Below are 26,721 nucleotides of genomic sequence, written 5' to 3' on the forward strand. Positions count from 1 at the left end.
AAAGAGGAATCCGGAAGTAAGCTCAGCGGAAGCGCATGGTCGCATACGTACGTGTAGCACAGCCACACGGAGAGAGTTGTGTGCAAAATGATGAAGAACTTTGTGAAAAGAAAAGAACGCATGTTTGATGTAAACAGGATGTTGTTTATCAGGTAGTTTGAGAGATAAGTAAATCCATAAGAAACGGTTAACATTTTGATGTAAAATTTGTATTTTGACCAGACAATTACACAAGCAATTATGTTAACTGAAACATCAAAAAGAGGCAAAGACATATACATTTAAAATCATGACAGTGATGCTGACAAGTGTTTTATTTCTTTTTACAGTTGATGCAGCAGCAGCAGCTAGCCCTGTTGGAGGCCCAGCGCTCTGAGCAGCAGAAACGTATGATGATGGAACAACAACAGCAGCAGCAGCAGCAAGTTCCACCATCTTCAACACCACAACGTGAGTTTAACTGAAACTTTTGATAAAGTTAAATCCCACCTTGGGGTTATTTCCAAGTACATGTAACAAATAAATGAAGATAGAAAAGTGGAAAAAAGGGGATGAGTAATGCAGAAGAGTTTTTGCAAAACCCAAATAGATTTTAGGGGTCAATTGTTGAATATGGTGTATCACTGATGCAGCAACGTTTAAAAAAACCTGACAGAAACGGTTGATTAAATTACATATCTTATCCCAATTCACATTGAGCAATTTACTTCAGTTTAGTGCTAGGACGCTGAAAACTACGCTCACCCTGGTAAGGTGGGGAAGTAACCCTAAAAATAGAACGGCCTTGACGGTCACATGACAACGTCAGGTCAAGGCTACCTCCCAGCATGCTATGCTCACGCGTGCTCTCGCCGCCATGTTTGTAGTCATTCTACTCTTCAGCGACGTTGGTTGGGGACGTGTTTTGGTTTACACTCGGGCTATTCTTTAGCCCACTGCTTCTTGGCAATACCAACCCTGGTCACACGTCTGTATCTTAGCTTTTGTGTGAGATTTTTGCAGTTTTTGACTCACAAGGCTTCAGGGGGCAGGCGCCCAGTTTTAGACTTGTCTCCTGTGAACAGATTTCTGAGACAAATCAAGTTCACAATGGAGACGCCAGCGTCAGTCAGAGACGCACTCAGGCCGGGAGACTGGGTGACGTTGATCGATCTGACAGACGCATACTTTCACATTCTCATGCACTTATCAGACCGGAAATGGCTGAGATTTCGGTGGGGAGAGAGAGTGTTTCAATTCAAGGCCCTTCCCTTCGGCCTATCTCTTGCGCCTTGGATTTTCACGATGGTGGTACGCCAGCTGTGCGCCCTAGTCAGGCAGCAGGGCGTACGACTCGGGGCTTACCTCGACGACTGGCTTATCCTCAATCAGGATCGAGAAGCATGCAGTGCCCATACGCGGCTCATCCTGTGTCAGGCTAACGAGTTGGGTTTCTCGGTAAACCAAGCCAAGTCGGAACTTACGCCATCCCAGACCTTCACGTACCTGGGAATGAGGTTCGATACGGTAGATTGGGCAGTCCGCCCCTCACAGAGGAGGATAGACAAACTGCAAAATCTAGTGAAATCTTTAGCGTCACAGAAGCAAGCTCCGGTCAAGGTGCTGGCATCAGTGCTTGGTCAAATGGAATCCATGGCCACACTTGTCCCTCTGGGGGAGTGCACAAGAGGCCGTTTCAGGCAGCTTTGAGTTCGGTTTGGAACCCCTCCTCCCAGGGATGGCAGGTCTCGGTTCAGCTAGAAAGCTGGTTTCAGCAGACCACAGATCAGTGGCTAAAACCATGGGTCTCACAGGGAGTTCTCATCACTCCCCCTCCCCCAGAGGAGGATTTGTTCACAGACGCTTCCCTATCAGGCTGGGGTGCTCATCTCTCTCACCACACAGCCCCAGGCACGTGGACAACAGGCCAAGCCCTCTCACACATCAATGTTCTCGAGATAGAGGCTGTAGCCCACGGTCTTCAGAGCTTTCTGTCACTGGTGGCAGGCAAGCATGTTTGTCTTCATACAGACAATACAACAGTTGCAGTCTACATCAACAGGCAGGGCGATTCTCGCTCTCACACACTGTCTCTCAAGGCATGCCAAATTCTGAAGTGGTGTCACCAGCATCAGATAAGGTTGTCAGCAAAACATCTGCCGGGGAAACTGAATGTTTTGGCAGACTCTCTCAGTCGATCCTCGAAAGTACTCCATACGGAGTGGACGATCACCCACCACGCTCTCCAGTGGCTATGGGTTCAGGTGGACAAACCAATGGTCAATCTTTTCGCAACCCGGTTTTCAAGGAGATTACCAGTGTTCATATCCCCGTTTCCGGACCCGGAAGCCTGGAAAGTGAATGCACTGGAAGTCGACTGGACAGGACTCACGGCTTACGCTTTCCCACCATTCCAACTTCTCGGAAAAGTGCTGAGGAAAGCAGAGTTGGAGCAACCATCCCTGGTTCTGGTCGCGCTGATGTGGACGAGTCAGCACTGGTTTCCGGATCTCCTCCGCTTAGCAGAAGGTCCTCCCATTCCTCTAAACCTGGAAAAGGGAGAATTACTGCAACCACGCACCGGCATTCAGCATGAGAACCCACAGTCCCTGCTCCTTCACGCATGGAGACTGTGAGAAGATCCCTGCTCCGGTCGGGTGCCTCGGAAAGTACCTTTGATTTGGTTCGTAAAGCGCACAGGGATTCTACGAGCTCAGTGTACGCTTCATATTGGACGGCTTGGGTTAAATGTTGTGCAGAGAATCAGGTCAATTCTGTATCCCCACGTTCTATGCAGGTAGCTAACCACTTGTCATGGTTAGCAGCTCAGGGCAGCTCCCCCTCGTCTCTTCGAGTCAGGCGTTCTGCTATTTCGGCTACGTTGAGGCAGTTAGATCACAACATTAATCTCAGCGGCGTTATTGCTAGTGTCCTAAAAGGTGCGTCAATAGGTTTTGCTGGAACCAGAGCCCCAGTTCCTGCATGGGATCTCTTCCTTGTTCTAGAATTCTTAAGATCGCAAGATTTTGAACCATTGCAATCAGCTAGTCTAGCTAATCTTACTCGTAAGACACTTTTGCTCGTTCTTTTGGCCACCGCAAGGAGAGGTAGCGAAATTCATGCTCTCTCAGGCTCATCCAGAGACATAGCTTTTGAAAAAGATGGTTCTATCACTTTACGTTTTAGGCCGGAATTTCTAGCCAAAAACCAGAGGCCTGATCAAATTTCCCCCATAATCAGAATTCTTCCTCTTTACAAAATTCTGGCTCCAGGGGACCCCGATATGTCTAACTGCCCAGTTCGGGCTCTTACCAGTTATCTGTCTCGCACGGAGCCTATCAGAGCTAAACAGCAGAGGCTGCTTTTCCTATCTCTGAACACGGCTAGGCATAAAGACATATCTAAGGTAACTCTTTCTAAATGGATCTCAACTCTGATCAGACAGGCATATGAGTGGTGGCACAGAAAGAAAGGGGGGGGGGGGGGGCAGACAGTTCTCCCTCTAACGTCGGCGAGGACGCACGAGGCAAGAGCCTGGGCATCCTCCTTAGCTGTGCTAAGGTCAGGAAGATTGTCTGAAGTCCTTGATTCTGCCTACTAGAGATCTGAGGATGTTTTTATCAACTTTTACCTGCACAACATTTCCAGTGCGCGGCAGGACGGTACCAAGGCTCTACCAGCGATGGTAGCAGCAGGGCAATTGTTGCCTAGCTCATAGGTGAGCATCCCACCACCTTAATTAGCAATCTGCTATATGTGAATTGGGATAAGATATGTAATTTAATCGAAAATTTTAATAATAAATTTTCATTTGATTAATATACTTGCCCAATTCACATAGTGAAGTCCCTCCCGCCTGCCCCACTTTAATTCCCCTAAAAATTAGAGGGCGCTTCGAGCGAATGACCACAAACATGGCTGGGAGGTAGCCTTGACCTGACGTTGTCATGTGACCGTCAAGGCCGTTCTATTTTTAGGGTTACTTCCCCCCCTTACCAGGGTGAGCGTAGTTTTCAGCGTCCTAGCACTAAACTGAAGTAAATTGCTATATGTGAATTGGGTAAGTATATTAATCAAATAAAAATTTACTATTAAAATTTTGGATTTATCTACCTGCACGCTTTTTCACTGACCCATTGTATAGTTGGAGGCAGAGAAAGCCCAGCGAAAGGTACTGGTTACTACTTTACTGTGTGATTTCTCAAAGCTTGCTGTCCATACGGAAATATTAATGCCCCTGAATGTGTCTGCTTTCAGCTGGAGGGCCCCCTGCTCCACCTCACATGCTGCCCAGCATGAGCGGCGGACCTCCACAGCCCCCTCCCTCCCAGCCCATGGTCGCCCCACCCCAATCTCACCCGGGCATGCCAGGCGGCCAACCACCCCAAGTTGCCCCGCCCATGCACATGGTTCCACCCCCCATGTCCCAAGCCCCACCCCCCATGTCCCAGCCTCAGCCAGGAGGTCCCCCACCCAGTCAGATGCAGCAGGTGATGGCGCCTGGACACATGCCGCCTGGTCAGGGGCCACCTCCGCCTCAGCAGAATCAGCAACAGGGCCAGCCTCCCCACATGATGTTCCCGCCGGGCCAGGGACCGCCCCCAGGGCAGGGCCCACCCCCTGGCGGCCCCCCTGTCTCTCACCCAAACCTGGGCCCGCCAGGAACACAGCCACCCATGTCTCAGTCCTCGGGGATGCCGCCCCACATGGGGCCGGGCCCGGACCACGGCATGAGGGGTGGACCACCTGGGCCACCCATGGATCGCGGGCCACACCCTGGAGGCCCTGGAAGCGACATGGACGGCAGGGGGATGGGTCACATGGACCAAGACATGAGGCGAGGGCCCATAGACCAGGACATGAGACGGGGAGACCAGGACATGCGCAGAGGTGACCCTGACATGAGGAGACCGGACCAGGACATGAGGCGGCCAGACCAGGACATGAGACGAGGTCCTATGGACCACGACATGCGCAGAGGTCCGATGGACCACGACATGCGAAGAGGACCCATGGACCGTGGACCTGACAGAGGACCGATGGGAATGGATCGAGGACCAATGGGAATGGATCGAGGCCCGGACAGAGGTCCGATGGGGATGGATAGAGGTCCCGACAGGGGACACATGGGAATGGACAGAGGCCCGGACAGGGGACCAATGGGAATGGACCGAGGCCCGGACAGAGGACCAATGGGAATGGACCGAGGCCCGGACAGGGGACCAATGGGAATGGATCGAGGTCCGGATAGAGGACACATGGGGATGGATCGTGGTCCAGACAGGGGACGCATGGGGATGGATAGAGGTCCGGATAGAGGACACATGGGGATGGACCGAGGCCCTATGGGAGATGACCGTGGTCCTAAGGACATGGACCGAGGCCAAGGGGGCAACTTTGGACCACCAGGCAGGGGTATGATGGGAAGACCTGGACCAGGCAGAGGAGGACCGCCTCCCCCCATGCAGCATGGACCCAGGGGACAGGGACCTCCAGGAATGGAGCCCAGGCCACCACAGGTAATGCTCTTGTTTTCCAAACACCTTTTTTAAGCAGGTGCATCGATGCGTGTGTCTATGTCTTGAGCTGGAATTATGGTAATGTGCCGGAAATAAATGAAACTAATAGAAGAGAAACCAACCATGGAATGCCTTTTGTGGTTCTGGAAAAGATTTCAGGCAAAATATTGCTATATTGCTGGAACTGTCTGACTTGTGAGGAGAATCAGCATTGAGTTTATGGAAAGAAAAGGCCATTGTTGCAGAGTGGAAATCGTAATCCTTGAATTCAAATCTTGCATCAATCATAGCATCACCATGGAATTCCAAAATATTGAAATTTAGCAATAAGTTTGTGTTTTCTTTGTGAATGTCACAGACATGTTGTTGCAGGCTAAGCTTGGCTCATTTGTTATTTTATGTTTTACGTACAGCATTCAGGTCCCCCTGGGCCCCGTGAAATCCGTCTGCCTCAGGCACTGGAGAAAGTTCTGGAGTTCAAATCGGTGCGCGCTCAGGAGATGGGGCTGGACGCAGAAGATCCTGAGGATGCTGAAAATGAAGGTGGAAACTGTCTTGATTTCTGTCTTGCTTTAATTTACTCCTTCCTTTCTTTCTGTGTTATGTTTGTTGTGTTTGAACAGGTGTTCATTTTCTAACTGATTTGCCTTGACTTTCGCATATCAACACCTCATGTCCCAAATAGTCACAAGAACTTAGGACAAAAATACCAATTAGTCAGTCTTGACTTTCGGTACTTAACACTTTCTACCCCAGCTATGTTGGCCAAGTTTTTTTTAGCCGAGACCAGCTGTACTGCAGCAGGTCACTCAGAATTGTAGTAACTGTGTATCAACACGCTGGAATGCAGACGTTAAATGGATGTTACAGGAAGCGACTGAAGCTAACAGTCTGAGCGGATATATTCGTACCTGGTCAGATAGAGCCATATGAGTGGGTACGGATATATCCGTACCTGGGAGACAATGAGTTAACTTGATGAACTTCTTTTCATTGCCACCTTTTGTTCTGATTAAAGGAAAGGAGGGGGGGGGGGGGGCGGCAGAAACAAGATAACAGATTTTCAATGCAATGATATTCTGACACCGGACCAACCAGTCCTAGCACTAACTCCATAATGCCAGACGCCAGGCGGAGCAGCCACTAGATTGCCAATTTTAAAGTCTTAGGTATGACCCGGCCGGGGTTCGAACCCACGACCTCCCGATCACGGGGCGGACGCCTTACCACTAGGCCAACCGTGCCGGTAAACCCAGCTTGAGACAGCACTTCTTCACAAATAGAGTTGTAGACACTTGGAATGCCCTGGACAAGTCAACAGTGGAGGCGCCGTCATTAAACAGTTTCAAGAACAGAATTGACAATGTGTTCAAGGACTACATGTATTGTGCTAAGGTTAGCCACCCAGTGTTTGCCACGAAAGCCACGCATGCCACTCTCAGCCAATATATACGACACCGGAAGAAAGTCTAGACAATAAGGCACGATCAAAAGATCGTTACACTAGGCCATCTCAAAGTTAGGAAAGTTAATAGTACTGATCAAAAGATCAGATATAGGCCTCGCGGCCTTAGACATCTGCAAATTTATCTTATCTTAACTCTTATCTTATGAGTGACAGGTAGGTAGGTGGGTAGACAAATACATTGCAACATTTGTCATGAAAGAATGATTCGAAAACAAAAAAACAAGCAGCTGCATGGGTATACTTTCTTCAAAGCAACTTGTTTTTGTTTAATTTTTTTTTCAGGAAAGTTTGTGATATGCTATTTATTTGTAAGTGTTTTGAAGTCTCTATTCAGGTAATATGTTTTTGTGGTTGCAGAGAGGCAGTTGAAGCTTTACCCGTGCATCTTTTGCAAAAAGGTCTTTTCTGGCAAGATTTGGCGTCACCTCAGATCAGCCGTACATCAACATGAACCAGACATGATGCGGATTTCAGCCCTGAGCAAGGATGAACAGGAAAACGAAATGGAGACCCTCAAACATCGAGGAATCCGCATGTTTAACAATGAAATTTTGGAGGGAAAAAGGCCTTTAAAAGTTATCAAGGATGCAAGTGCACTCAAGGTGTGCAACGAATGCAACGGCACCTTCAAAGAAAGTTTTTTATAGACACAAAAACTGCACCGACAAAAAAGGGACTGTCTTTTCAAGAAAGCTTGATACGGAAGTACTGACGTCAGCAATTTTGGATGAACTTCAAGTCCCGGAGAGGCGTCCGATTGTCGCCAATGATGGTATAGCGTTGCAGCTCATGAAATCCTACATGGCGTCACACAATATGACGCTGAAATCAAGGGAAAGCCTCAGGGGAAAGCTGAACTTGCTGGCACGCAGCATCCTCTTGTTTCGGAAAGTGACCAACAACCCAACGGCAAAGACTGTAGACTTACTTCAACCATCGATGTTCAACAAAATAATCATAGTAGCAGAAGAACTCGCCAAGCTGGGTCCTGACGGCAGTTTTGGGGCGCCATAGGACTTGTGCTCTCAGAGTAAGTGGTAACGGTAGCTGTGTTCTGGTGACTCTGAACTTGTCATCAAGGTAACTGGTAATCAACTCCAACAGGCATCAAGTAGGATCGCATATGGTATGACGCAAGCATTATAGAATTACAAGATCCTTGTTTGTAAATTTTTTATATTTTTTAAACATTCGATTATTTGTTTGTTTGCTTGCTTTACGCCCAGCCGACCACGAAGGGCCATATCAGGGCGGTGCTGCTTTGACATATAACGTGCGCCACACACAAGACAGAAGTCGCAGCACAGGCTTCATGTCTCACCCAGTCACATTATTCTGACACCGGACCAACCAGTCCTAGCACTAACCCCATAATGCCAGACGCCAGGCGGAGCAGCCACTAGATTGCCAATTTTAAAGTCTTAGGTATGACCCGGCCGGGGTTCGAACCCACGACCTCCCGATCACGGGGCGGACGCCTTACCACTAGGCCAACCGTGCCGGTGTATTCGATTATTTCTTTTGCATCCATATATAATATTTCAACAACAGCAGACACAAAACACTATGCTGAATGCATCTTTAAAGAAAAAGAACAAGAAAGAGCACACCAAACATAAGGGCTTGCTTGAATTTAAAAATGCACCTCTACCCTACCCCTGGAAAACAAATCAACAAATGTTTTTTACCTCCACTTGCAAGGTCACGTAACACACTGTAGACATACCGGCACGGTTGGCCTAGTGGTAAGGCGTCCGCCCCGTGATCGACTATGTCAATACAGCACCACAGGCTATGTCAATACAGCATCACAGGCTATGTCCATACAGCACCACAGGCTATGTCAATACAGCACCACAGGCTATGTTGATGACAGCACCACAGGCTATGTCAAAACAGCACCACAGGCTATGTCAAAACAGCACCACAGGCTATGTCAAAACAGCACCACAGGCTGTGTCAATACAGCACCACAGGCTATGTTGATGACAGCATCACAAGCTATGTCAATACAGCATCACAGGCTATGTCCATACAACACCACAGGCTATGTCAAAACAGCACCACAGGCTATGTCAATACAGCACCACAGGCTATGTGAATACAGCACCACAGACTATGTTGATGACAACCCTACAGGCAGTTTGCGGGACAGCAGATCACCCTTGCTGATGCTGATCGCACTGTCCTATCACTTGGATTTCAGCTTGTTGCTAGAGAGGACACTTTCTTTCTTTATTTGGTGTTTAACGTCGTTTTCAACCATGAAGGTTATATCGCGACAGAGAGAGGACACACAGTCTCTTCTGGATCTTAGACTATGGAAATTCTCTTCTTGCCGGCATCCCTGACACTCTACTCAACAAGCTCCAAAAGGTTCAAAATAGTGCTGCTAGGTTAGTTTTTAGATGTCCCAAGAGAACTCACACCACTCCACTCCTTCGTGCCCTGCACTGGCTCCCCATCGCTCAGAGGATAGATTATAAACTTAGTAGTATGTCTTCAACCAAACTGCACCACACGCACTCACAGAAATTCTCACAGTCTACACTCCTAAATCCCTCCGTTCATCTGCTGACACAAAAATGCTCAAAGTTCCCCGACGCAATAAGAAAACTCAAGGACAACGTGCCTTCTCCTACATCGGCCCTGTAACCTGGAATAGCCTGCCTCTCTCTGTCCGTAATTCTGATACCCCGATCCAGTTCAAAAGCTCCCTCAAGACCCACCTTTTCCGATCCGCCTTTTCTGCTGATCAGTGAGAAGCAGTTACTTCACCTTGTACAAAATGTTTGGCACCGATGTATAATATTCTTTTAGAGTTTTTAATAATGTACAGTTAGATATTTGCTTTATTATCCTTTATTTTGTACTTGTTTTATTATTATTATTATTTTTAGTACGGTTGATTGTGTGGAATGTAAGGTTGTGAGATTGTTATGTACGAGTATATGCATGAAGCGCCTTTGTAAACGCCACGAGCTTCCCTTTGGGAAGGTGTGCGCGTATAAATAATCATTATTATTATTATTATTATTAGATGAGCTGTGCTATCTCAACATTGACCAACAGGGAGAAGACCAGCTCAAGGCCATGCTCAGAAATATTGTGGGGCTCATGTGAGACAGAGCTAACGTCATGAAGTCGTTTCAAGATGCTACAGAGGCAAAGAAAAAAGAAATCCTGCAGACAGATGAAGGCATAACCAGACAGTACTGCAACGCACACTTTCTCTTGGGGATGTCAGCTGCAGCTTCAAAAGCAATGACCTCAGTGGAGAAAGCATTAATGGAGTGTGTGCAGAGGGTCTTATACAGCAAATCAACGACCTGATCGACGAGGGAATAAGCAGCAGCAAGGGTTCTAACATGGTGATTTCTCTGTTGAATCACTTTCTGGAGAACTTTGGAGTGGGCGAGCAGCGGATTCTTTCTTTCTTTCTTCATTTGGTGTTTAACGTCGTTTTCAACCGTTCAAGGTTATATCGCGACGGGGAAAGGGAAGGGGATGGGATAGAGCCACTTGTTAATTGTTTGTTCACAAAAGCACTAATAAAAAAATTGCTCCAGGGGCTTGCAACGTAGTACAATATATTACCTTACTGGGAGAATGCAAGTTTCCAGTACAAAGGACTTAACATTTCTTACATCCTGCTTGACTATCATTGTTATCCAGGTATCCCACGAACGGCTATACTGTAAGGCCAAAAAAAAATAGGTCTGTTTACGGTAACCCGACCGACCCTAGTTTTTTCGCGCGACCCTAGACTTTTTTGGGGGCATTTGGGGAAAAAAAAATCTTGTTTTTTTGGCAAAATAACGTAAAAATATGGTTTTTTGAAGAAAAAAAAAATGAAAAAAAAAACCCGACCTACCGACCCTATTTTTTTGGCCTATGTTACCGTAAACAGACCTTTTTTTTTGGCCTAATCGACTTGGGAAATTTTCACACCGATAATACATGATAAAGAAGGATTCGTTGTGCCCGGCCAGGGGCTACAGTTGGAGATGGAAGTTCATCAAAATTTGGGAACATACTAACTAAAATACGGTGGGTGCTATAGGCGCCCCAATTTTTTTTAGCAAACGCCACCCAAGGCCGCTTTGGCCGGGTAGAAATTCTGTAGTTTACAAGTCTATGGATAAAGCTCGCGTAAGAAGATTACGTCACTGTCGAAAGTCGGCGACTTGCACAATACCCCGATTCAAAAGCTCTCGAGTGTGAAAGAGAAGAAAAGTTCACGTCGCTGCGGGCAAACGTTTTGCTCTCACAAGCACTGGTGTTCTCTGGCTTGTGTTAAAAAAATGTTTTAACAAAAACTTGATCGCCTTTTCTTTTTGCACGGGCTATGCTTGGGTGCTTTGAACGAACTTTCGGATTATTCTCGCGGCTATCATTGCTGCAGCACACTTTTAACATTGAAGAGTTTATTTGTTTATTTGTTGCTTAACGTCCAGCCGACTACGCAGAGCCATATCAGGACGAGGAAGGGGGGGATGAAGGGGGCCACTTGTCAAGCGATTCCTGTTTACAAATGCACTAACCCATTACTTGTGTCCCAGCAGGCTTTAGTAAAACTAAATTAATACCTACTGGAAGATTACCAGTTTCCAGTATGTTAAAATAGGCTTAACCTATCTACTGCTGGACTTACATCAGAACACTAACAGATTAAACTATACATGAATCGCGAGACAAGCGGCAAGAGAAGAGATTTTTGGAAAAAATACAGGTGAATGAGCAAGAAGGCAGAAAAAAGAAAAGAATTCATGAAGAAAAAGAGAGCATGACAGGAAAGAGGAACCAAAAATCTACCTAACAGCAAACTAGAAAGCTCCTGCGGTTCCAAAAACAGGAGGGGCCTTTAATTTCATAACCGCAGTGCCCCACTGCGGGAAACATTGAAGAGTCACAATTTTATGAAACTTATGAATTTTCAAGGCGAAGTGTCCGCAAACTGTCACTGAGCTATCCGGACATGCCCGCATTTTGCGGCAGATCTCGCAAGGCCACGAAAGTTACGCCCATAACGCTATGACACAAAACTCATTTGGTCGTGTTCTGCCGATACTACAATGTTTTCCTTTATTAAAACACAATAGTTGCTCTTCCCAATGTCAAGGCTAACATTGACGGGTCTGAGTTGTCAATGATGTTTTGCGAGAATGCCATCTATCTCTTTGTCGCAAAGACCGTGTGACACAAAAGTTGAGCGGAAGAAAAATCTGAGTGCAATTACGTTTTTGAAGATAGTTGATTAAAACAGTGTATCACTCAGACACACAAAGGAACGCTATAACTTTATTAGTCAGGCCTCATTTGCTTTCCTTTGTCATGTATGAAAGTACTGGCCTTGGTTTAAAAAAGTGACCTGCCGCTGTGCAACAAATTGGTCGCCATTTTCCGCCGTATTTTGTGAATAAAACGTATTTACTACCCACACATACAAAACGATGATGTTGGTTCTGTTTATTTCCTTTTTGTTTGTTTCATGCTTAGGCCAAAAAAAAAATTGTCTGTTTAGGGTAACCCGACCGACCCTATCGATTTGGCGCCGACCCAAAAACTTTTTTTGGATTTCAAAAAAAAGAAAAAAAAAAAGAGGTAAAAATGCTAAAAAGAGACATTTGGCGTTTCTTTCTCTCCCTTTCTCTGTTTTATTTATACGTTAGTTTTGAAACATGTATTCATCAAATATAAGAAGTGAATGTTCAGCCAACATAGCATTTACAACAACAACAACAAAAAAAAAAAAAAAAAAAAAACCGTACCTACCTACCGACCCTACTTTTTTTGGTCATGTTACCCTAAACAGACAATTTTTTTTTTTTGGCCTTAGCAGTTTAGTATGCTTTGTTATTTTTTCTCAATTCAATCGATGGCTATAAAATAAGCATTTAAATGTGAAGGTGTTAATATTACCCATGATCTGAGCCGTTCACATGTTCAGAACAATATATCATACCAAACAAACAATCATGTACATTTATATTTATCTTTACGTTATACTTTACAGAAACTTTATCCTCAATATATCTCCAAATATTTGAAATCTTTTTACACGAATACAAAACATGTTCCACATAATCTATTTCTCCAACACAATAATGTACAATCCACACAAGGTGAAATACCCATTTTAAATAACAAAATGTTTGTGGGGTATATATTATGAAGAACTTTCCAGTGCAGCAATCTCAATCGTGTTTCTTTGATTCTATCGAAAACTAGACTCCAGTGTTTATCCACAAGTTCAAAACCAAATTCATGTTTCTAAAATCTTACTGCATTGGGTTCTATAACTGACTTTTCAATTACAGTTTTACGAATCTGCCTTGGTTTTAATAACACTTCAGTACTCTCCAACATATTTACATTTCTATTAATAATTCCATCTCTTGTTTTAATAATAATAATAATAACGATTACTTATATAGCGCGTAAACCTCGTGGTGACAAGCCCAGAGCGCTTTACACTTACATAATCATACTACAAACAAGGAAAGAGAACTAAATCCGAATAAATTCAAACATGGTCACACACACCCACGCACGCAGACACACACGCACACACACACACACACACGCGCGCGCACACACACACAATCTTTCTTTCGTCATCAGGTAACCCGCAATGTCATTCCATGTACGCATACGTTATACTAGTGCAACACACACAGGCACATACACATCTTCACATCTTGTTTTGTTTTTTAACCGCGTTTTCAATTGCGGTTCTTACTGCGTTATATTCAAACACACGCGCAGGGTTATTTCTCTCACAAACAGCGTGAAACGATATCATGTCCATTTACCAAAACATCCTTTACCAGCAATCAAGCTATCAAGGGATAGAACTGTAGTTTGACATCTAGAGCTGAGGCAAGAAAAAAACAGACTTCTCTCCCTTGTTCTAGTCATAGACCAAATGATCAGTGTCCAAAATTCTGATAGATCAATCATATTATTTTGCTGTGTCTGCTACAACGTAACAAACTGGGGCATTCGGCCGCGGTCGATAAGGATGAACCACACGAACATAACTATAATATGCTATGACCGACGAAGAAGCTGACAACAATTTAATCCTTTAAACATCTTTCTTATTTACATTTAGTCAAGTTTTGAGGCGGCACCGTCACACCTTCATTTTTCAATCAAATTGATTGAAATTTTGGCCAAGCAATCTTCGACGAAGGTCGGACTTTGGTATTGCATTTCAGCTTGGAGGCTTACAAATTAATTGATGACTTTGGTCATTAAAAATCTGAAAATTGTAATTAAAATTATTTTTTTTATTAAACGATTCAAAATTACGTTTATTGTATTCATCATTTTCTTATTCCCAAAACATATAAGTATGTTACATTCGGATTAAAAACAAGCTCTGAAAATAAATTATGATTAAAATTAAATTTACGAAATCGATTTAAAAACAATGTCATCTTATTCCTTGTCGGTACCTGATTCCAAAAACATATAGATATGATATGTTTGGATTAAAAACACGTTCAGAGAGTTAAAAAGAACAGATATAAAAAAAAAAGCGTGCTATCCTCCTCAGCGCAACCGCTACCGCGCTTTTCTCGATTAATTTCACTGCCTTTGCCACGAGCGGTGGACAGACGATGCTACGAGTGTACGGTCTTGCGGAAAAAATGCAATGCGTTCAGTTTCATTCTGTGAGTTCGACTGAGCTTGACTAAATGTTGTATTTTTGCCTTACGCGACTTGTTTTTGTTGCTCACGTTCAAAAATGACTCCTGCAATGATCAATTTTACACAAATCGTTCCTTACCTTCAAAGTTGGAGAGTTCCTCTAGGGGCGACGACTGCAACAAACGTGTAGTGTGTTGAACGTTCAAAAGCTGAAACGAGAAAAAACCTGTAGTCAGTCTTCTCATCGCTACCACTGTCACACACTTACTGCAACGCTCGCTCTCTCCCTCCCTCTCTCCCTCCCTTAGTCGCCTGCAGAGAGAGAGAGAGAGAGAGAGAGAGAGAGAATACGAATACGAAAGTTTATTCAGTTTTAGGCCAGAGCCCCTTCTGAAGGGTATGCGTCCATATACAACATAATCATAGTAAAATATTGTGTTTCATAAATGTCCCAAATTTGTATACATCAAACAGTATAACATGTGTACATAGATCATGTCACAGTGATTAATCTGTTCATTCCCTGATAAATATATTGTGCTAATTTGGATATTTGACTGACATTTCCAGTAGAGAGAGAGAGAGAGAGAGAAAGAGAGAGAGAGAGAAAATGTGAGGGGCAAATAGTTGAGGTATAAAGTGCTGGTCAAGGACACACACACACACAGAGATATGTGTACACACGGCAACTCACTCATCATTCACCCTGGGTCGTAATTATACTTCACATTCAACCACACACTAAAGTTATAATAACCCGTTAAAGTATCCACTTAAACAACCAATGCAATGAATACATTATACATCAGTGAATACTATAATTATTACAGTGCTTATTCACCATCATACTACCAAATACTGTCATGCTAAACCATTCTTGTAAATCAAGTTTACCTGTGCATTGGAGCGACAGAGCCTTTCGTCTTGCCTCTAAGATGTCAGTTTGACAAGTGCTGTGAGAACGTGTTTAACTGGCGATCGAAGTCGCGGCTCACCCTACACCGCATTTGACCATTCATGTTTTCCACAGGTCGCACGTGAATGCGTGGCTGTGAGAACGTGTTTAACTGGCGATCGAAGTCGCGGCTCACCCTATACCGCATTTGACCATTCATGTTTTCCACAGGTCGCACGTGAATGCGTTATATGACTGACTCTATACAGGGGTTGTGCAGCCCCCCCCCCCCCCCCCGCCCTGGCTTAAGCATGAACCTCCCAAACCTTTTTCGTTCAAGGAAAGGCTTCCTTTCCCTCCAGAAACATCAACAAGTCGCGTAAGGCGAAAATACAACATTTAGTCAAGTAGCTGTCGAACTCACAGAATGAAACTGAACGCAATGCAATTTTTCAGCAAGACTCGTAGCATCGTCAGTCCACCGCTCATGGCAAAGGCAGTGAAATTGACAAGAAGAGCGGGGTAGTAGTTGCGCTGAGAAGGATAGCACGCTTTTCTGTACCTCTCTTCGTTTTAACCTTCTGAGCGTGTTTTAAATCCAAACATATCATATCTATATGTTTTTTGGAATCAGGAACCGACAAGGAATAAGATGAAAGTGTTTTTAAATTGATTTCGAAAATTTAATTTTGATAATAATTTTTATATTTTTAATTTTCAGAGCTTGTTTTTAATCCAAATATAACATACTAGAGGAATACCCGGCTTCGCCGGGGTGAATCGCGAGACAGAGACAGACAGCGTGGCGGTTCACCACAATCACCTTTGAAGGCGAAGTCCTGTCAAACGGGATTGAGAATTTTAGAGCTTATTTCTTAGCCCTATATTATCTGTTGTGGCTTCTCAAATGCCACAACATACAGACAGACAAAAGCCGCTAGACCCCATCACAAACAGAACTCTATAATCCACAGGTGTTGCTTACACACACACACAAACACACACACACACACACACACACACACACACACACACACACACACACACACACACACAGAAGCCGTATATATATATATATGTATATCTATAAATATATAGAGATAGGTGACAGTGTATTTTTCGCGTGGCTATAAATTGATTCGACCTTTTCACCGTCTTTGACAGTAAGAACAACTTACGGGTGCAAGGGAAGCGTTCTGGACAGCGCAGTGACATTCTAAAAATAGTAACGTAGAAACGGGAATATGGATTGAAGCCACACGAAGGAAGGGAGATAAACGCAAAACACTGGAGAAGATAGAGTTACTGGGAATGGTGAAATGAACAGAAAAACCAAAATCGGTTCAGCGCTGCGCGCTGAGAGCACGTGTTGAAATATCTCATCGATGAGGTTGTGTCCGGGGTCTCTCTGAATAAGCCCACCAAATTTGAAGCAGATCCATCGAGAACTTTGGCCGTGCATGGCGAATACACACACATACACACACACACAGACAGACAGACAGACAGACAGACAGTCACAAGTCGTATATATATAGAGATTTAAATGTTTTTGGAATCAGAAAATGATTTAGAATAAGATGAACGTAAATTTGGATCGTTTTATAAAAAATTTTTTTTACAATTTTCAGATTTTTAATGACCAAAGTCATTAATTAATGTTTAAGCCACCAAGCTGAAATGCAATACCGAAGTCCGGGCTTCGTCGAAGATTTCTTGACCAAAGTTTCAACCAATGAAAAATGAGAGCGTGACAGTGCCGCCTCAACTTTCACGAAAAGCCGGATATGACGTCATCAAAGACATTTATCAAAAAAATGAAAAAAAACGTCCGGGGATATCATACCCAGGAACTCTCATGTCAAATTTCATAAAGATCGGTCCAGTAGTTTAGTCTTCTTCTTCGTCGTTCGCTAGTAGTTTAGTCTGAATCGCACTACACACACAAACACACACAAACACACACATACACCACGACCCTCGTCTCGATTGGTAACACGTCACTTTAGCGCCAGCACTACAGCGCCATACCTTTCAGCGCCACCATTTCAGCGCGGCGTCTTTTCAGCACCGTATTTTTTAGCGCCGTACATTTCAGCACGGGGGCATGTCAGCGCCGTTCACTTTAGCGCCGGGAGACTTCGTGTACACTACATTGGGGGTGCACGTTAAAGATCCCACGATTGACAAAAGGGTCTTTCCTGGCAAAATTGTATAGGCATAGATAAAAATGTCCACCAAATACCCGTGTGACTTGGAATAATAGGCCGTGAAAAGTAGGATATGCGCCGAAATGGCTGCGATCTGCTGGCCGATGTGAATGCGTGATGTATTGTGTAACAAAATTCCATCTCACACGGCATAAATAAATCCCTGCGCCTTGAATATGTGCGCGATATAAATTGCATAAAAAAATAATATAAATAAAAATCCCTGCGCCTAGAACTGTACCCACGGAATACGCGCGATATAAGCCTCATATTGATTGATTGATTGATTGACTTCAGCGCCGTACATCTCAGCGCCGTGGTGGGGGAAAAGGAGGGAATGTCGGGGAAGGGGGTAAAACTATTAGCGTCAGAGAGAGAGAGAGAGAGAGAGAGAGAGAGAGAGAGAGAGAGAGAGAGAGAGAGAGAGAGAGAGAGAGAGAGAGAGAGAGAGAGAGATCACTTCGTGAGTTACAGATCAGGTCTGAATGAGTGGTTTGGGTTATATTCAGATGCACGTGGGCAACCAATCTTCGACTATTTTGAGGACACGTATATTGGCAGACCTCGCCGTCGTGGTCCTCGTCATCCGCCGACGTTGTCCATTGACATGTGGAACGCCACGGTGCACGACCGCGTCCTCACTGATGCTGCCAAGTCCAACAGCAGCTGTGAAGGGTGGCATCACGCCTTTCAGAACGTGGTCGGGGCGTGCTACCCCAATCTTTGGAGGCTGATAGAGGCCCTCAAGAAAGAACAGGCACTAGTCCAGGCGGACGTCACACGTCTACGGGGAGGCCAGGCTCCAGCGCCCAAAAGGCGCAAGTACAAAGACTTACAGAAACGGATAAGGCCAAAAAAAAAAATAGGTCTGTTTACGGTAACATAGGCCCAAAAAATAGGGTCGGTAGGTCGGGATTGTTTTTTTTTTCTTTTTTTTTTTTCTTCCAAAAAACCATATTTTTACGTTATTTTGCAAAAAAAACAAGATTTTTTTTTTTTCTCCCCCAAATGCCAAAAAAAAGTCTAGGGTCGCGCGAAAAAACTAGGGTCGGTCGGGTTACTGTAAACAGACCTATTTTTTTTTTTGGCCTAAAGACGATCGTTAGACAATACAATGACGGGGGTCGGGGGCTGCTTGAAACAATGGAAGGACTCGCCTTTGCTTTCATGTTCTAGTGTTGACGTCTTCAGAGACAAGCTATTCAGTACGTCAGGAGACGCGGTGTGATCTTGAACTGGCACCTCCAGCTATTCATTATGGGCACATTGCAATCGAATTCATTTAATGACATTTTACTGATTTTAGTGATTTAAATGGACATTTTAATTCATACGCTTTATTGAGAAATAAAGGTAAAGAATAGATTTTTGTGGGATAAACTCAATCAAGCCTATTAGTCACTCAGTTTTGCAGTTTCGCAGACACTTTTACACACACACACACAAACACCCACACACTGTGACACACACACACACGCACACACACACACTCTCTCTCTCTCTCTCTCTCTCTCTCTCTCTCTCTCTCTTTCTCTGTCTTCCTCTAGCGCTATAATGTACAGCGCTACAATGTACGGCGCTAAAATTTCGCCACGCTGAAAGGTACGGTGCTGAAAAGTCCCAACGCTGAAGTGTACGGCGCTGAAGTATCCTCGCGCTGAAGTGTATGGCGCTGAATTTCTGGTGCTGAAGTGCTGGCGCTGAAGTGACATGGAACCGTCTCGATTCCCCCCTCTACGTTAAAACAGTTAGTCAAAACTTGACTAAATGTAAAAAAAAACACGTTCAGCTTCAAGGGGGCGAAGCCCCCTTACAACCCCCACCAAGGGGCTTCGCCCCCTGGACCCCCATCTGTAACCCCCCCTCCCCCTCAGGCTAGTACTTACCTAGTCCGGCCCTGCATTCAATGTCATGGTCAATCAGAGTGTGTGGCGGCAGTAGTGTGTGTGTGTGTGTGTGTGTGTGTGTGTGTGTGTGTGTGTGTGTGTGTGTGTGTAATGAACAGAAATCAGTCGAAAAGGGCAGATACACGGGAACACCAAGGGAGGAAAGACTATGCAGAAACTGTGGAGTGGTGGAGGATGAACTTCACTTCCTTGATGCGTGTACAACTTGACTGATGTATGCTCATCTCAGGCAACAGTTATTATCGAATACTTCCACCGGCAGTGATGAAATAAGAGTCAGTTCTTTGTTTACTGACAGCGACATCCAAAGGCAATTGGCAAAATATATGTACGATTGTTTTCAACTACGCAGATGCAATGCGTCTTCCGACTGTCCTCAATAACTTATGCTCATCTTCAGGTCCTCTTTGTTCACTCCCTGTTCCACTTGGTTTTGTATTACATGTTTGTATTACATGTATGTTATGTTATATTGCTGTTTTTCCTGTACTTATGTATCTTGTATGTGTCAATAGGCTATGTGCTTTAATGACAATAAATTCTGATTCTGATTCTGATTCTGATTCTGTCATTCGCACTGCGGGCGACCCGTGGCGAACCGCTCTGGGCAACTCGTCTCAGGTACAACCGGGTTTATGAATGGGCCAATCCCGTGCTTCGTTTCTGTTGCACGCGGTGAAAAGAGGAATCCGGAAGTAAGCTCAGCGGAAGCGCATGGTCGCATACGTACGTGTAGCACAGCCACACGGAGAGAGTTGTGTGCAAAATGATGAAGAACTTTGTGAAAAGAAAAGAACGCATGTTTGATGTAAACAGGATGTTGTTTATCAGGTAGTTTGAGAGATAAGTAAATCCATAAGAAACGGTTAACATTTTGATGTAAAATTTGTATTTTGACCAGACAATTACACAAGCAATTATGTTAACTGAAACATCAAAAAGAGGCAAAGACATATACATTTAAAATCATGACAGTGATGCTGACAAGTGTTTTATTTCTTTTTACAGTTGATGCAGCAGCAGCAGCTAGCCCTGTTGGAGGCCCAGCGCTCTGAGCAGCAGAAACGTATGATGATGGAACAACAACAGCAGCAGCAGCAGCAAGTTCCACCATCTTCAACACCACAACGTGAGTTTAACTGAAACTTTTGATAAAGTTAAATCCCACCTTGGGGTTATTTCCAAGTACATGTAACAAATAAATGAAGATAGAAAAGTGGAAAAAAGGGGATGAGTAATGCAGAAGAGTTTTTGCAAAACCCAAATAGATTTTAGGGGTCAATTGTTGAATATGGTGTATCACTGATGCAGCAACGTTTAAAAAAACCTGACAGAAACGGTTGATTAAATTACATATCTTATCCCAATTCACATTGAGCAATTTACTTCAGTTTAGTGCTAGGACGCTGAAAACTACGCTCACCCTGGTAAGGTGGGGAAGTAACCCTAAAAATAGAACGGCCTTGACGGTCACATGACAACGTCAGGTCAAGGCTACCTCCCAGCATGCTATGCTCACGCGTGCTCTCGCCGCCATGTTTGTAGTCATTCTACTCTTCAGCGACGTTGGTTGGGGACGTGTTTTGGTTTACACTCGGGCTATTCTTTAGCCCACTGCTTCTTGGCAATACCAACCCTGGTCACACGTCTGTATCTTAGCTTTTGTGTGAGATTTTTGCAGTTTTTGACTCACAAGGCTTCAGGGGGCAGGCGCCCAGTTTTAGACTTGTCTCCTGTGAACAGATTTCTGAGACAAATCAAGTTCACAATGGAGACGCCAGCGTCAGTCAGAGACGCACTCAGGCCGGGAGACTGGGTGACGTTGATCGATCTGACAGACGCATACTTTCACATTCTACCTTTGCAAAAATCTTTGAGACTTTCAAGGTAAGTCCTCGTTAGGCAGCAAGATTAAGGTAGCCCGCCATATACATTACCGGAATATTAAGGTGAATCAGTATTTAAGATGCATTTTCAAGCTTAAAACTTGATATTTGGTGCAACTTGAAGGTGGGTGTACTGATGATGTATCTGAAAGTGAGGGTAGCCTGAGAAAAGTGTGTGTGTGTGTGCATCTTCTGTGACTCCTGACCATTTACAACAAAGCATGGTGCGCTGTTATGGGCTCACTTTCTGGTGAAGCTGGCACAAGAACTGTTATTCCTTAGTTATTTTGATCATTGACATATGTTGATGAAGTACTTGCTGCAGTGTTTACTTTGTTGACAGGAAGCTGCATGTTTGAACAATGTCAGACGACTTTATTTGTTTTGCCTTTATGCTCTTGATGTTACTACATGTTTTCATCATATTGCTCCCTGCAGATCACAGAAGCTGAAAAACCCAAGGACAAGCTGGATGAGAAACGTGAAGCAGAGAAACTGGCAGAGAAGGCCCCAGCCAAACCCAAAGCCTCCGAGGATATGGATTCTGATGATGACGATATGGATGAGGTATTATGTTCTTTTTTTTAGGGGTACCTTCGTTCCTTCCAAACACCATACACAAGGGACAATAATAAGTAAATGAGATTTGACAGCTTTTGGGCGAAGGGCCATATCAGGGCGGTGCTGCTTTGACATATAACGTGCGCCACACACAAGACAGAAGTCGCAGCACAGGCTTCATGTCTCACCCAGTCACATTATTCTGACACCGGACCAACCAGTCCTAGCACTAACCCCATAATGCCAGACGCCAGGCGGAGCAGCCACTAGATTGCCAATTTTAAAGTCTTAGGTATGACCCGGCCGGGGTTCGAACCCACGACCTCCCGATCACGGGGCGGACGCCTTACCACTAGGCCAACCGTGCCGGTGTATTCGATTATTTCTTTTGCATCCATATATAATATTTCAACAACAGCAGACACAAAACACTATGCTGAATGCATCTTTAAAGAAAAAGAACAAGAAAGAGCACACCAAACATAAGGGCTTGCTTGAATTTAAAAATGCACCTCTACCCTACCCCTGGAAAACAAATCAACAAATGTTTTTTACCTCCACTTGCAAGGTCACGTAACACACTGTAGACATACCGGCACGGTTGGCCTAGTGGTAAGGCGTCCGCCCCGTGATCGACTATGTCAATACAGCACCACAGGCTATGTCAATACAGCATCACAGGCTATGTCCATACAGCACCACAGGCTATGTCAATACAGCACCACAGGCTATGTTGATGACAGCACCACAGGCTATGTCAAAACAGCACCACAGGCTATGTCAAAACAGCACCACAGGCTATGTCAAAACAGCACCACAGGCTGTGTCAATACAGCACCACAGGCTATGTTGATGACAGCATCACAAGCTATGTCAATACAGCATCACAGGCTATGTCCATACAACACCACAGGCTATGTCAAAACAGCACCACAGGCTATGTCAATACAGCACCACAGGCTATGTGAATACAGCACCACAGACTATGTTGATGACAACCCTACAGGCAGTTTGCGGGACAGCAGATCACCCTTGCTGATGCTGATCGCACTGTCCTATCACTTGGATTTCAGCTTGTTGCTAGAGAGGACACTTTCTTTCTTTATTTGGTGTTTAACGTCGTTTTCAACCATGAAGGTTATATCGCGACAGAGAGAGGACACACAGTCTCTTCTGGATCTTAGACTATGGAAATTCTCTTCTTGCCGGCATCCCTGACACTCTACTCAACAAGCTCCAAAAGGTTCAAAATAGTGCTGCTAGGTTAGTTTTTAGATGTCCCAAGAGAACTCACACCACTCCACTCCTTCGTGCCCTGCACTGGCTCCCCATCGCTCAGAGGATAGATTATAAACTTAGTAGTATGTCTTCAACCAAACTGCACCACACGCACTCACAGAAATTCTCACAGTCTACACTCCTAAATCCCTCCGTTCATCTGCTGACACAAAAATGCTCAAAGTTCCCCGACGCAATAAGAAAACTCAAGGACAACGTGCCTTCTCCTACATCGGCCCTGTAACCTGGAATAGCCTGCCTCTCTCTGTCCGTAATTCTGATACCCCGATCCAGTTCAAAAGCTCCCTCAAGACCCACCTTTTCCGATCCGCCTTTTCTGCTGATCAGTGAGAAGCAGTTACTTCACCTTGTACAAAATGTTTGGCACCGATGTATAATATTCTTTTAGAGTTTTTAATAATGTACAGTTAGATATTTGCTTTATTATCCTTTATTTTGTACTTGTTTTATTATTATTATTATTTTTAGTACGGTTGATTGTGTGGAATGTAAGGTTGTGAGATTGTTATGTACGAGTATATGCATGAAGCGCCTTTGTAAACGCCACGAGCTTCCCTTTGGGAAGGTGTGCGCGTATAAATAATCATTATTATTATTATTATTATTAGATGAGCTGTGCTATCTCAACATTGACCAACAGGGAGAAGACCAGCTCAAGGCCATGCTCAGAAATATTGTGGGGCTCATGTGAGACAGAGCTAACGTCATGAAGTCGTTTCAAGATGCTACAGAGGCAAAGAAAAAAGAAATCCTGCAGACAGATGAAGGCATAACCAGACAGTACTGCAACGCACACTTTCTCTTGGGGATGTCAGCTGCAGCTTCAAAAGCAATGACCTCAGTGGAGAAAGCATTAATGGAGTGTGTGCAGAGGGTCTTATACAGCAAATCAACGACCTGATCGACGAGGGAATAAGCAGCAGCAAGGGTTCTAACATGGTGATTTCTCTGTTGAATCACTTTCTGGAGAACTTTGGAGTGGGCGAGCAGCGGATTCTTTCTTTCTTTCTTCATTTGGTGTTTAACGTCGTTTTCAACCGTTCAAGGTTATATCGCGACGGGGAAAGGGAAGGGGATGGGATAGAGCCACTTGTTAATTGTTTGTTCACAAAAGCACTAATAAAAAAATTGCTCCAGGGGCTTGCAACGTAGTACAATATATTACCTTACTGGGAGAATGCAAGTTTCCAGTACAAAGGACTTAACATTTCTTACATCCTGCTTGACTATCATTGTTATCCAGGTATCCCACGAACGGCTATACTGTAAGGCCAAAAAAAAATAGGTCTGTTTACGGTAACCCGACCGACCCTAGTTTTTTCGCGCGACCCTAGACTTTTTTGGGGGCATTAGGGAAAAAAAAAATCTTGTTTTTTTGGCAAAATAACGTAAAAATATGGTTTTTTGAAGAAAAAAAAAATGAAAAAAAAAACCCGACCTACCGACCCTATTTTTTTGGCCTATGTTACCGTAAACAGACCTTTTTTTTTGGCCTAATCGACTTGGGAAATTTTCACACCGATAATACATGATAAAGAAGGATTCGTTGTGCCCGGCCAGGGGCTACAGTTGGAGATGGAAGTTCATCAAAATTTGGGAACATACTAACTAAAATACGGTGGGTGCTATAGGCGCCCCAATTTTTTTTAGCAAACGCCACCCAAGGCCGCTTTGGCCGGGTAGAAATTCTGTAGTTTACAAGTCTATGGATAAAGCTCGCGTAAGAAGATTACGTCACTGTCGAAAGTCGGCGACTTGCACAATACCCCGATTCAAAAGCTCTCGAGTGTGAAAGAGAAGAAAAGTTCACGTCGCTGCGGGCAAACGTTTTGCTCTCACAAGCACTGGTGTTCTCTGGCTTGTGTTAAAAAAATGTTTTAACAAAAACTTGATCGCCTTTTCTTTTTGCACGGGCTATGCTTGGGTGCTTTGAACGAACTTTCGGATTATTCTCGCGGCTATCATTGCTGCAGCACACTTTTAACATTGAAGAGTTTATTTGTTTATTTGTTGCTTAACGTCCAGCCGACTACGCAGAGCCATATCAGGACGAGGAAGGGGGGGATGAAGGGGGCCACTTGTCAAGCGATTCCTGTTTACAAATGCACTAACCCATTACTTGTGTCCCAGCAGGCTTTAGTAAAACTAAATTAATACCTACTGGAAGATTACCAGTTTCCAGTATGTTAAAATAGGCTTAACCTATCTACTGCTGGACTTACATCAGAACACTAACAGATTAAACTATACATGAATCGCGAGACAAGCGGCAAGAGAAGAGATTTTTGGAAAAAATACAGGTGAATGAGCAAGAAGGCAGAAAAAAGAAAAGAATTCATGAAGAAAAAGAGAGCATGACAGGAAAGAGGAACCAAAAATCTACCTAACAGCAAACTAGAAAGCTCCTGCGGTTCCAAAAACAGGAGGGGCCTTTAATTTCATAACCGCAGTGCCCCACTGCGGGAAACATTGAAGAGTCACAATTTTATGAAACTTATGAATTTTCAAGGCGAAGTGTCCGCAAACTGTCACTGAGCTATCCGGACATGCCCGCATTTTGCGGCAGATCTCGCAAGGCCACGAAAGTTACGCCCATAACGCTATGACACAAAACTCATTTGGTCGTGTTCTGCCGATACTACAATGTTTTCCTTTATTAAAACACAATAGTTGCTCTTCCCAATGTCAAGGCTAACATTGACGGGTCTGAGTTGTCAATGATGTTTTGCGAGAATGCCATCTATCTCTTTGTCGCAAAGACCGTGTGACACAAAAGTTGAGCGGAAGAAAAATCTGAGTGCAATTACGTTTTTGAAGATAGTTGATTAAAACAGTGTATCACTCAGACACACAAAGGAACGCTATAACTTTATTAGTCAGGCCTCATTTGCTTTCCTTTGTCATGTATGAAAGTACTGGCCTTGGTTTAAAAAAGTGACCTGCCGCTGTGCAACAAATTGGTCGCCATTTTCCGCCGTATTTTGTGAATAAAACGTATTTACTACCCACACATACAAAACGATGATGTTGGTTCTGTTTATTTCCTTTTTGTTTGTTTCATGCTTAGGCCAAAAAAAAAATTGTCTGTTTAGGGTAACCCGACCGACCCTATCGATTTGGCGCCGACCCAAAAACTTTTTTTGGATTTCAAAAAAAAGAAAAAAAAAAAGAGGTAAAAATGCTAAAAAGAGACATTTGGCGTTTCTTTCTCTCCCTTTCTCTGTTTTATTTATACGTTAGTTTTGAAACATGTATTCATCAAATATAAGAAGTGAATGTTCAGCCAACATAGCATTTACAACAACAACAACAACAAAAAAACAAAAACAAAAAAACCC

At 44.1% G+C, this 26,721-nt stretch overlaps 1 protein-coding gene across 1 annotated transcript; it reads left to right on the forward strand.

Annotated features, from left to right (window-relative positions):
- LOC138953100 (basic salivary proline-rich protein 1-like) lies at positions 1–12,685 on the forward strand. The gene is made up of 5 exons (XM_070324884.1): positions 1–152; positions 330–450; positions 4,237–5,498; positions 5,912–6,041; positions 7,324–12,685. The coding sequence occupies exons 2-5, from the start codon at positions 333–335 to the stop codon at positions 7,611–7,613; spliced, it is 1,800 nt and encodes a 599-aa protein (XP_070180985.1). The 5' UTR covers positions 1–152; positions 330–332; the 3' UTR covers positions 7,614–12,685.
- The last annotated feature ends 14,036 nt before the right edge of the window (positions 12,686–26,721 follow it).

Source organism: Littorina saxatilis, linkage group LG17 (genome assembly GCF_037325665.1).
Source record: "Littorina saxatilis isolate snail1 linkage group LG17, US_GU_Lsax_2.0, whole genome shotgun sequence".
NCBI classification, from domain to species: domain Eukaryota; kingdom Metazoa; phylum Mollusca; class Gastropoda; order Littorinimorpha; family Littorinidae; genus Littorina; species Littorina saxatilis.